Source organism: Calliphora vicina, chromosome 3 (assembly GCF_958450345.1).
Source record: "Calliphora vicina chromosome 3, idCalVici1.1, whole genome shotgun sequence".
Lineage (NCBI taxonomy): Eukaryota > Metazoa > Arthropoda > Insecta > Diptera > Calliphoridae > Calliphora > Calliphora vicina.
In genome coordinates, this window is record NC_088782.1 from 119,616,823 (window position 1) to 119,633,903 (window position 17,081).

General features: G+C 32.6%; 2 protein-coding genes across 2 annotated transcripts in view; both read left to right on the forward strand.

Moving 5' to 3' along the window:
* gogo (golden goal) overlaps positions 1 to 17,081 on the forward strand; it is a 30,342-nt gene that overhangs the window by 11,536 nt on the left and 1,725 nt on the right. The window contains exons 3-8 of the mRNA XM_065506071.1: positions 3,999 to 4,129; positions 10,198 to 10,428; positions 15,217 to 15,349; positions 15,380 to 15,562; positions 15,660 to 15,824; positions 15,884 to 16,169. Of these exons, the coding sequence (XP_065362143.1) occupies positions 3,999 to 4,129; positions 10,198 to 10,428; positions 15,217 to 15,349; positions 15,380 to 15,562; positions 15,660 to 15,824; positions 15,884 to 16,169 (1,129 nt within the window). The remainder of the gene's footprint in view (positions 1 to 3,998; positions 4,130 to 10,197; positions 10,429 to 15,216; positions 15,350 to 15,379; positions 15,563 to 15,659; positions 15,825 to 15,883; positions 16,170 to 17,081) is intronic.
* On the forward strand, positions 6,991 to 8,866 carry LOC135955226 (cilia- and flagella-associated protein 157). The gene has a single exon (XM_065505554.1). The coding sequence runs from the start codon at positions 7,034 to 7,036 to the stop codon at positions 8,864 to 8,866; it is 1,833 nt and encodes a 610-aa protein (XP_065361626.1). The 5' UTR covers positions 6,991 to 7,033.

Consider the following 17,081-nt stretch of genomic DNA (forward strand, 5'->3'; position numbering starts at 1 on the left):
AAGGTCCCTAGAAAGATATTTAAGCACTTAAAGCTTTTATTATAAAGCTCCTAAATAATTTATTAAAAAGCTCATAAAGATTTTAGATTTCTGTAAAAAACCTATTTCTGCTTTTATTTAAGGTCATAAGCTCAGTAATATTATGTAGCATTTATTTGAAATTTATTTAAGCTTTTCGTGCAGTTATAAGAAAACCCCGGAATAAATTATAAAAAAGCTTTTTTATAAAAAACCTAATTAAACATGTATTGAAAAGCTTCTAAAGGCCATAAAGTTTTCATTAGAAAGAAACTTAAACACTTTAAGCTTTTATTAATAAAATTCCTAAAGACTTTATTTAAAAGCTCCTGAAGATTTTATACTCCTAAAGTGTAAAAACCTACTTAAATTTTCATTGAAAAACTGTTTAGGTCAAAAATATCCTTAAGTACTTAAAGATTTTATTAGAAGTCTCATCAATATTGTATTAAAAAGTTGCTAAAGTGATTGATAAAAACCTCCTTAAGCTTATAAATCTTTTATTATTAAAATACCACAGAATTTATTATGAAAAAGTTTAAAATGTTTTAAATTTATTTTAAACAAAATTATCTTAATACATTTACTAAACAGTTCCTTAAACATTTATTAAAAAGCTGCTCACGATTTGAATGCTGTTCTTGAAAAGCTCCTTAAGCTATTTGAACTGTAATTAAAAAGCTTTAACAGCTTGAAAGCTTTAAAGTTTTATATTGAATAGTTTTTAAAATATTTATTGAAAAGCTCTTCAAGATTTAACTAAGATTAAACAGTTCTTAAAGCACTATTAACAAAAATAACTTTTTTAAGCTTTTAAAAGTTTTTTGTTATCTGCATGAAAGCTCAAGGACATTTCGTTAAGCTTTTAAAAAAATCTTGTATTAAAAGCTTAAGTAGGAGTCTGTGTTAATCTAATTGAAAGCTTTATGAAATTTGTGAAGCTTTTATTGAAAAGCTTTTCAAGCTCTATAAGCTGTCATTGCAAAGCTTAAACAGCTTGAAAAATCAATTAACTTTTAGTTAAGCTTTTATCAAAAAACAATTAACTTTTCGTTAAGCTTTTATCAAAAAACTTGTTTAAAAAGCTTAACTGTGAGTCTGTGGTACTATAAGTGAAAGCTTTATGAATGTTGAGAAGCTTTTATTAATTAATTATACAGCTTGAAAACTTCTAAAGTTTATATTGAAAAGTTCTTAAGATTACCATAATTAAAAAGCTCTTAAAGCGTTCTTTAACTGTTGTAATTTTTTTAAAGCTCTTGAACGTTTTTGGTTCTCAATTTTAAAGCTTTACGGACTTTTCAAACTGATTTCATTCAAAAATTATTAAATCGATCTTAACTGAGTGCATCTGTTAGTCTAAGTGAAAGCTTTATGAAAATTGTGCTAAAATTCATATTATTACTGATGCTCAACGAAAAGCTTTCCACTTTATGATGCCAGAAACATATTTAAAGTGTTTATATATCCTTTATTTATTATTTTATTTTTATTGTCCAACTATTAAGCTTTAAAAGCTTGTAAAACAAATAAAAGTTTTAACACCATTTCTGCTTTAGCAATTTAAGAGTGTGTACGTGCTAATGCGTTTAAGTACGCTTAAATAGTGATTCATCATTATAGCACATTGTCATCGTCAACGTTTTATGTCATTTCCTAAAACAAGCATTTTTATTGCAACTCTTTTAAATCCCTCAGACTTTTCTGCTGCCACTTGCTTGATATGAATTGCATCACCCAAATACCAAGTATCAATACAGCAGCTTTTTCCACATTGTGTTTATCTTACTTGCTCTAGATCGTGGGTAAAATCGAATGCAAGTTGTTTTCACTATTTTTTCATTTATTTTTTCTGTTTTTTGGCTGCTGTCTTTATGCACTTGTTACGGCTCGTTGCATGTTTTAATGCGTTTAAACAATGCCGGATATGTTTGTTGTATGCATGTTTGTATGTATGACTGCTGCTTGCATTGTTTCGTTCGTACGTACGTTCATTTCGCACATTTGAAAATGAAAATGATGACGACGACGACGACGACATGTAAAGTCAACATCCCATACGTTTTTGTCATGTATTTAGTGTCACATTTAGCCATGCTTGTTTTATGATTTCATGCTGTGTGTGTTTTTCTTGCATTGACAATAATATGGAGCAGAGTTTCCCGAAAGTTTGAGCACAATTTGAAAAAAAGCTTTAGGTGATAATGTCATAAGAAATATGGTAAATTTAAGATTAAGATGAAATTTTTGGGGCTGAATTGTTTGAAAGCTTTGCAATTTTTAACTATATAAAGCTTTAAATGCAATGGTGGAGATAAAAGCTTGATTAAAGCTTTTTTTTAAATTGTCATCTAGATTATTATAGAATTGTTATAAAAAGCTCTAGATATTGTTAGATTATCTCTTGGACATGTATTAAAAAAGCTTTTGGACTTCTTTAGTCAAGTTTATAATTAGTTGAAAATCAAAGCTTCATCAAAGGCAAGATTATTGTGGAAGTTTTAAAAAAGCTCTAGAAAAAGCTTTAGGGCTTTAAAAGAGCTTCTTTAGTCAAGTTTATTAATAGTTGAGAACCAAAGCTTGATTAAAGAAAAGATTATTTTAGAATATTTAATTATATTATGGTTATTGTAAGATTATCGAGTGGGAAAGTGTTAAAAAAGCTTTAAGGGCTTTAAAGAAGCTTCTTTAGTCAAGTTAATAAATAGTTGACAACCAAAGCTTGAACAACGAAAATATTATTGTAGAATATTTAATTGATCTCTGGTTATTGTAAGATTATTTATTGTGCAAGCGTTTAAAAAGCTTTAGGTCTTTAAAAAAGCTTCATTAGTCAAGTTTATTAATAGTTGAGAATCAAAGCTTAATCAAAGAAAAAATTATTGTAGAATTTTTATAAAAGCTCTGGTTATTGTAAGATTATCGATTAGGCAAATATTAAAAAAGCTTTTGGACTTTCTGGAAGCTTTTTTAGTCAAGTTTATAAATAGTTGAGAACCAAAGCTTGATTAAAGAAAACATTATTGTAGAATTTTTAATAAAGCTCTGGTTATTGTAAGATTATTTATTGGGCAAGCGTTTAAAAAGCTTTAGGTCTTTAAAAAAGCTTCATTAGTCAAGTTTATTAATAGTTGAAAACCAAAGCTTGATCAAGGAAAAGATTATTATTGAATTTTTTAAAAAAGCTCTGCTTATTGTTAGATTATCTATTGGGCAGGTGTTAAAAAAGCTTTAGGGCTTTAAAAAAGCTTCTTTAATGAAGGTTATAAGTAGTTAAGAACCAAAGCTTGAGCAAAGAAAACATTATTGCAGAGTTTTTAATAAAGCTCTCGTTATTGTTAGATTATCTATTGTGCAAGTGTTGAAAAGCTTTGAGGCTTTAAAAAAGCTTCTTTAATGAAGGTTATAAATAGTTGATTACCAAAGCTTGATCAAAGAAAACATCATTGTAGACTTTTTAATAATGCTCTGGTTATTGTTAGATTATCTATTGGGCAAGTGTTAAAAAAAGCTTTAGAGCTTTAAAAAAGCTTCTTTATTCAATTTTATAAATAGTTGAGAACCAAAGCTTGATCAAAGCAAAGATTTTTGCAGTATATTTAATTAAGCTCTGGTTATTGTTAGCTCATCTATTGGGCAAGTATTAAAAAAGCTTTAGAGATTTAAATAAGCTTCTTTAGTCAAGTTTTATAACTAGTTAAGAACCTCTGCTTTCAATATTATTTCATATATTTGCATGTTCTCTATAATATTTATTTATTTTATTCAATTGTAAACATGTTTTGTATTTAAATGGTTGGCAACATAAAGTAAAACCATATTCTATAAACAGATTTTTTTTTTTAACAAATACAAAATACTTTTAAGCCGGTATTGTGTTTATTTTAATTTCAAAATAGTTCACTTTTCTCTTTTTACAAACTAAACAAACTATAAATTTATTTTGTTTTTAATGTATGTATTTTTTTGTTGTTTTTCAGAATCCGATACGGGTGGCTGGGGTCCTTGGAGTGAATGGACGCCCTGTTCAACAAATTGTCTTGGTGGCACTCGTAATCGTTATCGTTTCTGTGATTCACCGCCACCCCGTTATGGCGCGAAATTTTGTGAGGTATGTACGCAAAAAATTTAGCTTTGTTTTGTTTCTAGTTTGTTGTATGCGTTTAAGTGTTTTGGCCTTTCATCTTCTTCCACCCTGCATCCGTTCACTTAACCAAACTTCGTCCCTCCACTCAGTCATTCACTCAATTCCATTCATTTTGGAAATGTGTATTGCTTGCTTGCAGTATTCTTCGCATGCCACGTATTCATAAAACTTAATGGCAATTTTGTAAATGGGAAAACTTTTAAGCAACTGGCAAATTTTCGTAAAGCCACATTGTTATGTGCACACACTCGCAGCAGCAGCAGCAGCAGTGTGTATCTGTTTACATTCATTCATCCAACCATCCATCCATCCATACATTTATCTGCACAGACACAGTTACACACATCTTGCACTGTAACACAGATACTGGGAGTAGGATATGCGTGAAATGTGTGAGGCTATAGAGATTAAAAAGAGTGTGTTGTACATAGAAACTATAAAGTGCAGGGGAGTGGGTAGCAAAAGGGGCAAATGAGTCCTAGAATAAAAATTATAACTATAAGAATTTTTTCTATCTCATGTCTATTTCAATTAAGAGCTTCAAAGGTTTTAAATCGTTTATTGAAAAGCTTTCAAGGCTTTTGTTACAATGCTTTTCAAGCTTTTGTTTATTACAAATCTTTTATTGAAAATATATTTTAAAGCTTTTTTTAAAGCTCTCTACGCTATATTTAAACAATTTTGAAATGTTTTCTACGAACACGTTACAGCTTTTCCCAAATTTTTTTATAAAAATCTTTTTTTATAATTTATAAATCTTTAAAAATCGATTTTTTTAACTTGAAAGCTTTTTCTTTAAAAATCTATTTTTTTCTGTGAAAAAGAATTGTAAAAGCTCTAAAAGCTTTTGTTTTAAAAATCGATTTTTTTATAATTTTATAATAAAAACAGTATTTTGTAAAATCTGTAAAAAAAAGTATAAAAGCTCTAAAAGCTTTTTCTTTAAAAAACGATTTTTTTATAAAAATTTTTTTTTTTATAATTTTAATATAATTTTATAATAAATACAGTATTTTATAAAATCTTTAAAAATCGAATTTTTTTAAGCTTTAAAAGCTTTTTCTTTAAGAATCGATTTTTTACAACTTTTTTTTTATAACTTTAATATAATTTAATAATAAAAATTCTATTTAGTAAAATCTGTGAAAAAAAGCTTTTAGAGTAAAAGCTTTTTCTTTAAAAATGGTATTTTTTTTAACTTTTTTTATAAAAATCTTTTTTTTAATTTTTTTATAATCTATTTTAATATAATTTGTAATAAAAACAGAATTTTGCAAAATCTGTGAACAAAAAATTAAAAGCTCTAAAAGCTTTTTCTTTAAAAATCGTTTTTTATAACTTTTTTTTATATAATTTTATAATGAAAACAGAATTTTGCTAAATCGATGAAAAAATGTTAAAAGCTCTAAAAGCTTTTTCATTAAAAATTATTTTTTTTTTAACTTTTTTTAAAATTTGAATATAAGTATTTTGTAAAATCTGTGGAAAAAAATGTAAAAGCTTTTTCATTAAAAATCGATTTTTTAAACTTTTTTTTAAAATTTTTGTATAATTTTTTAATAAAAACTGTATTTTTTTAAAATTTGTGAAAAAAAAATGTAAAAGCTCTAAAAGCTTTTTCTTTAAAAATTTAATTTTTTATAAAAATATTTTTTTTTTAATTTTTCTTTTATAATTTTAATATAATTTTGTAATAAATTCAGTATTTCGTAAAATCTGTGAAAAAAATTTATAAAAGCTCTAAAAAGCTTTTTTTTTAAATCAGATTTTTTTAAACTTTTTTTATAATTTTGTAATACAAACAGTATTTTTTTAATTCTGTGAAAAAAATTTAAAAGCTCTAAAAGCTTTTTCTTTGAAAATCAGATTTTTTAAACTTTTTTATAATTTTATAAAAAAACAGAATTTTGCTAAATCTGTGAAAAAAAATGTTAAGCTTTTTCTTTAAAAATTATTTTTTTTTAAACTTTTTTTAAAATTTTAATATAATTTTTTAATAAAAAAAGTAATTTGTAAAATCTGTGATAAAAAATGGAAAAAGCTCTAAAAGCTATTTATTTAAAAATCAGTTTTTTTTTTCTAATTTTTTAATGTTAAAAGCTCTATAAGCTTTTTCTTTAAAAGTCGGTTTTTTATAATGTAAGTGAACAGTTAATTTTTTAAAATAATTTCCATATAACCTCCCCTTTCCAACCAACCCTGCTTAACCAAATGCATTTCCTCATAAGATACGCTGCACAAACCGCTCTGAAAACAATACACTTAGATTTGACTTCATGCTAAAGTAAACGAGGGAAAGAAAAAATAAACCAAAAACTAAAAAGTTTTTAATTTCATATATTGTTTTCCTCGCGGAGAAATTCCTACAAAACTATTTACGCCCAAGACAATGATGGTTGAAATAATGAATTTATGTAGGAAAGTGCAGTGTAAATAAAATGCCACTGGGAAGGTGAGGAAAAGAATGATACTTAAAAGGAATTTTTATTATGATTTCGCAAATTACGGGCGAGAGAACAGCAGAAAAAAAGTTCGTTAAACTTAATGTATTGTAGGAAAAAAAAATAAGGTGAAATAGTAGTAGTAGTAGTAGTAGTAAATGCTGGCATGTAGAGCAAGTAAATTTATGGCAAAAGTTTTGAAAAGGAATTTTGAACAAAATGAAATGTTGTTATTATTTTAAGCAACAAGAGAGATGGCAACATTGTTGAAATATACACTGACAGAAGATACAAAAATGAAAAAAATAAAACAACCTGTTGTTAATGACAACAATTGAAGGGAAATGTATAGTTATTTAATCAATAAATTGGTTAAATAAAATTGTGTATTTATTGAGTGAAGAAAACAAGATTTCCAGTTTAAAATATGAGTTCGGAGGATAAAGATGCAAAAGGCAAAAAGAGTGCTAAGGGCAAGGGTAAAAAGGGCAAGAAAACGGATCCCAATAAATTGAACCAAGTGGACAAGACTTTCTATGAGCTGACAATAACTGATTTGAACCAAAAATTGGCTCGTTTAAGAAGTCATTTGGCCTCTTTGGATGACACTAATAATAATTTGAAGGAGAAACTTAGAAGCCTGGAGGAAGACCGCACCGATGTGGCAGCCCATTTGGAGAAGACCTTGGCAGAACGTAATGACACCATTAAAGAGCTAGAGGAACGCCTAGTAGAAATCACCAAAGTGCGTAATAATGAGAAAACCCAAGCCGAGGAACATATTAAAGATCTGGAGAACAAATTCAAATCCATGCATGACCAACTGACCTCAGAAATCAAGCTGCTTAATGGTAAACTGAACTCCTTAGATGAATTTCGCATACAGCGTGATGTTTTGCTGGCCAAATTTGACGACCAAGAAGCAGAGCTCAAGGAAAAGGATCGGGCCCATCAAGAGGCCGTCTATAATATGGAGCAAAAGGCTGTCGTTGAAAAGGATGCCCTCAAAAAGGAAGTAGAAGCCAAACTATTGCAGGTTTCCGAAGACTTTACACGCTCCAGTGAGATACGCAATGCCGGCTACACCCGTCGCTTAATTAGAGAAAATATTGCTCTGCAAAAGGAAATAGATATCTTGGTATTGTCCCAAATCAAAATGCAGCAGGATTTCAAGCAACATGTGCAAAAGAACAAGGAAATGGCAGAGCAATATGCCGCCTTGGATCAATTGAAAAATCAATTAATAAAAAGTTCTCAAAACAAAATAAACATCATAGAGAAACTCACAATTAATTATGAACGTTTAAAGACCAAATACACCGAAGTGATTAAGTTTAAGGCTCTGTATGAAAACATCATGAAAAAAGATGTCTGTGATCAATTCACTTACAATGAGACCACCAAGAAGCTGAGGGTACTGGGCCAACATGTAGAGGCTTTGAAATTGGAAAAGAATCGTTTAATGGCTTTGCAGGAGCAACAGGAGTTGGAAATCATGAGCCTTACCGGAGTGATACAACAAATCAAACTAACTGTACAAATAGCCATTCAAGCCATAGCAGAGGAAAATCTAACAGCTTCTCAAGAAATAACTGACAATGATGAATCGGCTTTAAGGAAGCTCAAGCGTCACAATCTACTTTCGGAGCTAATGGATCTAGTTAGCAGTCATTCCGAACGTTTGCCGGAAACACCATCCATACAAACCATTTCACGTTCCCGTTCATCCCTCTACCGTCCCGGAAAAATGGGTTTTTTGCCACGCAGTCCCTCTTCTCTCATGGAAATCTTTAAACGAGAAGCTCAAAAACTTACCTCCACTGAGGTTGTAGCTCCTGAATTTCAAGCCGAACAAAAGGACTCTCAAATTATACCCAAAGAACGTATCAGTGAGGCGGGTTCTATAGTGGATGTGGAAATGGGCTCCACCCTTATTGTATCCTCTTCTCATGAGGAATTGGAAGTGGTACAACCGGAAGAGGAGCCGGAGGATTTAGGCGAAGAGGGCTCGAGTAGTGATTTTGCTTCCGCGCCAGCTAACACCACTGACCATTTGGCTACTACAACTATTGATGATTCGCATAAAAGTGTTTCGACTAAACGAGAAGGAGATGATGCTTCTGATCTTCCAGCTGAAGTGGTTAAAAGGGGTCAGGAACCAGATACTATGTCGAGAAGTTCCCGAGTATCACGCATGTCCAGAATGAAAAGCTTGCCAGCCATTGACACGGATGAATATTCAATAAATGTTTTGTATTAATTAGAGATTTGGAATATATTTTTGAAATTTTAAAAAGAAGGGTGTTTTTATTCAAAAACAGAACATGAACTGGAACTGGAACTAGAACAGAACTAGAACAGAACTAGAACAGAACAGAACAGAACTAGAACAGAACTAGAACAGAACTAGAACAGAACTAGAACAGAACTAGAACAGAACTAGAACAGAACTAGAACAGAACTAGAACAGAACTAGAACAGAACTAGAACAGAACTAGAACAGAACTAGAACAGAACTAGAACAGAACTAGAACAGAACTAGAACAGAACTAGAACAGAACTAGAACAGAACTAGAACAGAACTAGAACAGAACTAGAACAGAACTAGAACAGAACTAGAACAGAACTAGAACAGAACTAGAACAGAACTAGAACAGAACTAGAACAGAACAGAACAGAACTAGAACAGAACTAGAACAGAACTAGAACAGAACTAGAACAGAACTAGAACAGAACTAGAACAGAACTAGAACAGAACTAGAACAGAACTAGAACAGAACTAGAACAGAACTAGAACAGAACTAGAACAGAACTAGAACAGAACTAGAACAGAACTAGAACAGAACTAGAACAGAACTAGAACAGAACTAGAACAGAACTAGAACAGAACTAGAACAGAACTAGAACAGAACTAGAACAGAACTAGAACAGAACTAGAACAGAACTAGAACAGAACTAGAACAGAACCAGAACAGAACTAGAACAGAACTAGAACAGAAATAGAACTAGAACAGAAATAGAACTAGAACAGAAATAGAACTAGAACAGAACTAGAACAGAACTAGAACAGAACTAGAACAGAACTAGAACAGAACTAGAACAGAACTAGAACAGAACTAGAACAGAACTAGAACAGAACTAGAACAGAACTAGAACAGAACTAGAACAGAACTAGAACAGAACTAGAACAGAACTAGAACAGAACTAGAACAGAACTAGAACAGAACTAGAACAGAACTAGAACAGAACTAGAACAGAACTAGAACAGAACTAGAACAGAACTAGAACAGAACTAGAACAGAACTAGAACAGAACTAGAACAGAACTAGAACAGAACTAGAACAGAACTAGAACAGAACTAGAACAGAACTAGAACAGAACTAGAACAGAACTAGAACAGAACTAGAACAGAACTAGAACAGAACTAGAACAGAACTAGAACAGAACTAGAACAGAACTAGAACAGAACTAGAACAGAACTAGAACAGAACTAGAACAGAACTAAAAGAACTGGATAGAACTAATTCTATAAATTCTATTTAATATTAATATTAATCTTCTTCTTTTTCTTTTTAATTCTTTTTCTTCCAGGGCCGTTCAGTACAAACTGAAAAATGCGGTAAATCCATTAGTGATACCTGGGATTGTATTTACGAGACCAGCGGTTCTGTATTCAATAAACTTAATCGTACCGATGTTAGCCAGGAAATTGGTCCTGGCTGTCGTTGCGGTTGCATTGTGCACTTAGGTACTTCAAAGCCGAAACGTATTATAGCTGGAGCTACGCAAAGTTGTCCAGGCAGATCATTTTGGTTAATACAGGTGAGTAAAATTTAAGTACTTTTAAATTCCTCAAAATTAATTCGTGGTGATTTCAATCGAATTTTAAACCTGTATATTTTATTGTTGAATGTTTCCTCCAGTAAGCTTTATTCGTTGAAATGTTTTTATTGTTTTCTCAAAATCTTTTACTAAAGAATTTCCTTCAGCATTCTTTCACTTAAGTCTTTAAATAATCTTACAAAAATTGCGAAATAATGAAAACGAAAAGTAACCCTCAGCCATAAATAAACTATTGATCCCTGGAGAGTAACTAACTGGTGGTGGAGGTGGTGATGGTGATGATGTTAGCGTTAGTGTTAGCCATACCCCACATACTGTATGACTTAATAAATGAATGAATGAAATGCCATTCTTCTATAAACAAAATTCTATAATAAATTAAAATAATAAAAACTACACGAACAGCCAGAAGCTCTGGCTTGCAGTAAAAGGATACTGGCAGGACAAATAACAAAAAATATTGACTATAAATGCTAGCAAATCCAATAGAGCAAAAACTAAAAGAAATTGTTCAAAATATTAAGAATAATTTACGAGCATAGAAAATTGTATGTACTTGTGTGTGTTCGAATAAAAATATATTTCATATTGTATACAATATGACAAGAACAAAGTCAGGATAACAACTACAACACTGCAAAACAACACAACACAACAGGATACTCAAATAGACAAAACAAAAAAACGAAAAAGAAATAATAATAAAGGAATATTAATAGATTAAAAGAATAAGAATTTCAAGTACTCTTTATTAAATTTAAGTAAGAATTCTATACTTACAGAGATTTTCATTATATGGGCAAACGGACAAAGGCATGAGAGCAAGGACGTTGTACAGAAAATACAATTTTATATACAAAATATTAAGTTTTTTTTGTCGGATTTAGACCAAGTTTATCAATAGCACTTTGCTGCCTTACAAGCCAGCATCCCTTTTGTGTTTAAGAAACGAGGGTGATTTGATAATTTTAATTTATTACTGCAAAAGTTGTTCGGTTTTATTTCAATCTTAATTCAGTTCCAGTTCAGTTCTAGTTTAGTTCCATTTCAGGTTCTAGTTCAGGTTCTAGTTCAGTTCCAGTTCAGTTTCAGTTCAGTTCCAGTTTAGTTCTAGTTCAGTTCCAGTTCAGTTCCAGTTCAGTTCCAGTTCAGTTCCAGTTCAATTCCAGTTCAGTTCCAGTTCAGTTTAGTTCCAGTTCAGGTTCTAGTTCAGGTTCTAGTTCCAGTTCAGTACCAGTTCAGCTCCAGTTCAGCTCCAGTTCAGTTCTAGTTCAGTTCCAATTCAGTTCCAGTTCAGTTCCAGTTTAGTTCCAGTTCAGTTCAGTTCCAGTTCAATTCCAGTTCAGTTCCAGTTCAGTTTAGTTCAAGTTCAGTTTCTAGTTACGGTTCTAGTTCAGGTTCTAGTCCAAGTTGTAGTTTAGGTTCTAGTTCAATTCCAGTTGAGTTCCAGTTCAAGTTCAGTTCCAGTTCAGTTCCCGATCCAGTTCAGTTACCGATCCAGTTCAGTTCCGGATCCAGTTCAGTTCCAGTTCAATTCCAGTTCAGTTCCAGTTCAGTTCCAGTTCAGTTCCAGTTCAGTTCCAGTTCAGTTCCAGTTCAGTTCCAGTTCAGTTCCAGTTCAGTTCCAGTTCAGTTCCAGTTCAGTTCCAGTTCAGTTCTAGTTCCAGTTCAGGTTCTAGTCCAGGTTCTAGTCCCGCTTCTAGTTTAGGTTCTACCTCAGTTCCAGTACAGGTTCTAGTTTAGGTTCAGGTTGATTTTCTTGTTTAGGATCTTGCTTAGGTTCAGGTTTTAGTTCTGGTAGTAGTTCAGGTTCTAGTCCAGGTTCATTTCCAGTTCAGTTCCAGTTCAGTTCCAGTTCAGTTCCAGTTTAGTTCCAGTTCAGTTCCAGTTCAGTTCCAGTTCAGTTCCAGTTCAGTTCCAGTTCAGTTCAGTTCCAGTTCAGTTCCAGTTCAGTTCCAGTTCAGTTCCAGTTCAGTTCCAGTTCAGTTCCAGTTCAGGTCCTAGTTCAGGTTGAGGTTATAGTTCAGGTTCTAGTTCAGTTCTAATTCAGGTTTAGCTTCGAGCTCAGGTTCTAGTTGTAGGACTCTCCGATTATACTCAAAGAACGTATAATTGAGCCTTGCTCTATAGTGGATGTGAAAATGGTTTCTACTCCGATAGTTTCCTCTCCGCAAATGAAGGAAGAGCCGGTGGATGTTGACATAGAGTTTTCGGACAAATGAGAGGGAAATGATGCCTCTGATCGATCGGTTGAATTGAAGTTCTGGTTATAGTTTTGTTCTACTTCTTGTTCTAGTTCTTCCCTCTTATTTTAAATAATAAAATTGGAGAAAATCTTTTCCTATTATTCCCACTTTGTATAGTCTTTCTTTCATACTTCAGTTTTTTTCGATTTTACAACAGAAAATTGACCTAAACATGCTTGTCAATAGTGCTTATGCTATTCTCTTTATTTTATATAAGAATATACCAACAAGTATCTATGTTTTGTAAAGTATATTTGTATCTGTGAGCGTGTGTAATACGTTCAATTCTATTAAAATGGATTTACATTGTGTAAACGGCAAAATTTACTTGAAATTACATTACTTTCCTTGCAATCAATTTCATTGAACTTACTTTTCTTGCACTCTCACTCACTCACCCGCTCACCGACTTACCAACCAACCAACTAACTGACATTATATTCATATCGGTCTAATACTCTTATATCAGAGAAGACAACTTTATACACAAACTCATGCGGGCACTTTATACTTAAATATGTATTGAAAATTGAACTTGTGTGTTGTTCTATTATTTAAGTACAAAAAGGACTACACAAATACATGTCCATTGGACAAACAAGCAAAAGAAAACCTTAACAATTTTATCTATTCTTCTATATTAATACACACGCCTTCTTTTCATATCCTATTCATATCATTATTTTCATTTTCGTACCTTTGAAAAGCATTAATGTTGGGTAATGGGCTCCATAATGTTCAAAAGTCATTGCACCCTGTAAGGAGCTCGCTCATCAAACGTCACTTTAACTTTAAACGAATTATGTGTAAAGAAGTCCTTTCTTCCAAATTACTACTCTACATACAGACATGTGATATAAATGGGAGTGTGTGTGAGTAAATATTTGATGTAGTTATTGTTGTGGCAATAGTATTAGTTAAAGTTGTCCATGTGTGCAGAAGTCAAGGTGTTGTGGTCCTGTGTTTGTATGTCCTAGTTGTATGCGTAAAATACACATCAGAAATTACCAAGTTACTTATGGATGTGTTTGTCTGCTTCTCTGTGTGTATTGTTGTTTAAGTTTCCTTTGGCTGTATTTGCTATCTCGATGACACGTATTGGATTGCAAAAATTTTACTAACAATTTATTTTTATTGCCCCCGTAACCTTTATTCCATTATACACCGAAACTACTTTGCTTTCACCCCTACTTACCAGGAAATTAAAAGGTTAAATTATGAATTAGGCAGGCTTTCAGGTTCCCAGGAAAATTATAAATGCTTTAGAATAATTATTTTAGCAGGAAATTATTAAAAACATAAAGGTTCATTGCTCTAATTCTACTTTAGTTCACTTTAGGTCAACTTCAGTTCTAATTGTGTACTAATTCTGTTCTAGTTCAGATTCTAGTTCAGGTTCCAGTTCAGGTTCTAGTTCAGGTTCTAGTTCAGATCCTATTTCAGGTCCTAGTTCAAGTTATAGTTCAGGTTCTAGTTCAGGTCCTAGTTCAGGTTCAGATTATAGTTCAGGTTCTAGTTCAGTTCCACTTCAGTTCCAGTTCAGTTCCAGTTCAGTTCCAGTTCAGTTCCAGTTCAGTTCCAGTTCAGTTCCAGTTCAGTTCCAGTTCAGTACCAGTTCAGTTCCAGTTCAGTTCCAGTTCAGTTCCAGTTCAGTTCAGTTCAGTTCCAGTTCAGTTCCAGTTCAGTTCCAGTTCAGTTCCAGTTCAGTTCCAGTTCAGTTCCAGTTCAGTTCCAGTTCAGTTCCAGTTCAGTTCCAGTTCAGTTCCAGTTCAGTTCCAGTTCAGTTCCAGTTCCAGTTCAGTTCCAGTTCAGTTCAGGTTATAGTTCAGGTCCTAGTTCAGTTCTAGTTCTAGTTCAGTTCTAGTTCAGTTCTAGTTCAGTTCTAGTTCAGTTCTAGTTCTGTTCTAGTTCTGTTCTAGTTCTGTTCCAGTTCTTCCTCAGCTTTCCTAGATCTTTAACTTTCAGTAATTTTTGATTTATTTTAATTGTTTAAATTTTCTGCATTTCAATCTCATCCATCATTCGCTTCCTAAAGCTGCAGTTGTCACATTAACTATTGCTTCATATTGAATATTTTACAAACATTCTTCCACAAAATTAATCTCTTTCGCACTGCAATAGCTGCAGTTTATGTGTCAGTCATGCAATATAAATGCACAATTATCCCAGGAGCATGAAAATGGAATAAACACTGTCAGTATTTTCCTGTTTTTGCCTCTGCAACTGCTAGTTACGCACTTTAAACTGAATGTTATTGACAACGACTATGATAATGCTGTTGATGATGCTATTGGAATTCAATACAAAAATTAGTGCGATTTTGTACATCTACACCAGACATTATGATGCTTCCTACAATTTCTTGAATTTATTTTTTATTTTTTTTTTGCACGAGTAGTGTTTTTTTCAATTTTATTGTCCCAAATGCCAATCAGTAAATAACATTCAATTGATCTATATACAAACCAAGTCTGGCTGTATTTGTGTTAAAATCCTTGTGTGTTTATGTGTTTTGTTTTAGGTTGATGGCGAGGAGACGATATCGTTGCAGTTGAACTTTCTGCGTCTACCCTGTGCTACGCAGTACATAAAAATACGTGATGGTCCATCGTTATCCTCAACACTGCTCATTGAAATGCAGGGTGGCACCACTGGTGTCGGGGGTGTTGGTGGTGGAGGTGGAGGCAGCGGCGGAGGAGGAGGTGGTAATGCGTATAGTGGGAATTTACCTGTTTCACTGGAGTCCAGTGGAGCACAATTATTATTAGAGTTCTATGCGGGGGAAGAGGCCAACATAGCAAACAACACTGACATTCATACCGGCTTAATATGTACTGGAGGATTTCTGGCAAATGTTGAACAGATTGGTAAGTTTTGTTGCTTTAGGTGTTGTAGTGGTAATCATGACATTTTTAATAACTGCTTCTCATCGGGGTTTTTGGCCTTTCTGTTTTTGTTTTTTAGTTAAAAATTCCTCCGAAACATCACAAACTTTAATGGCAGCTACACGTTTATTGGTGAAAGGTAGAAGTTTTCTACAGAAACCTAAAATGAAATCTAACTTCACGTTGGTGCATTTAAGCGCGCTAATATTTGCCAGTATTATTATACTGATAAGTGCTTTATTGGGTAGGTTGATTACTTGCAAAACTTGCTGCTGAATTTAATACATTACGGTTTTATCATAGGTGTACAATATGTGGTACGCTATCATAAATACCACTTGGCTGTGGCTCGACGTCGTGATGAGGGCTCCCGCCTTCATACTCCTCATGCCAGTATGAGTTCTTTGCAAAGTCCTCCTTCCAGGGCTGTGAGCACAACAACGCTTTTATCGGAGGTTATTTATATGGTAAAAATGCGCCCTAAGCACCAGCTGAGACATTCGATTCTGAGAGAAAGCATTGATGCTGAGAATTTGGCCCGAGAGACGGAAATTAATGAATCAAATGTTAAGGAGCCAATGGTTAAGTGGTGAGTCGGTATAATTTTAGATAATAAAGCCCAAGAGATTGGAGAACTGAACTAGAACAGAACTAGAACAGAACAAGAACAGAACTAGAACAGAACTAGAACAGAACTAGAACAGAACTAGAACAGAACTAGAACAGAACTAGAACAGAACTAGAACAGAACTAGAACAGAACTAGAACAGAACTAGAACAGAACTAGAACAGAACTAGAACAGAACTAGAACAGAACTAGAACAGAACTAGAACAGAACTAGAACAGAACTAGAACAGAACTAGAACAGAACTAGAACAGAACTAGAACAGAACTAGAACAGAACTAGAACAGAACTAGAACAGAACTAGAACAGAACTAGAACAGAACTAGAACAGAACTAGAACAGAACTAGAACAGAACTAGAACAGAACTAGAACAGAACTAGAACAGAACTAGAACAGAACTAGAACAGAACTAGAACAGAACTAGAACAGAACTAGAACAGAACTAGAACAGAACTAGAACAGAACTAGAACAGAACTAGAACAGAACTAGAACAGAACTAGAACAGAACTAGAACAGAACTAGAACAGAACTAGAACAGAACTAGAACAGAACTAGAACAGAACTAGAACAGAACTAGAACAGAACTAGAACAGAACTAGAACAGAACTAGAACAGAACTAGAACAGAACTAGAACAGAACTAGAACAGAACTAGAACAGAACTAGAACAGAACTAGAACAGAACTAGAACAGAACTAGAACAGAACTAGAACAGAACTAGAACAGAACTAGAACAGAACTAGAACAGAACTAGAACAGAACTAGAACAGAACTAGAACAGAACTAGAACAGAACTAGAACAGAACTAGAACAGAACTAGAACAGAACTAGAACAGAACTAGAACAGAACTAGAACAGAACTAGAACAGAACTA

Bases quoted from the DNA above. Each gene is read 5' to 3' on its own strand.
- LOC135955226 (XM_065505554.1), top strand. From the start codon at position 7,034: ATGAGTTCGGAGGATAAAGATGCAAAAGGCAAAAAGAGTGCTAAGGGC.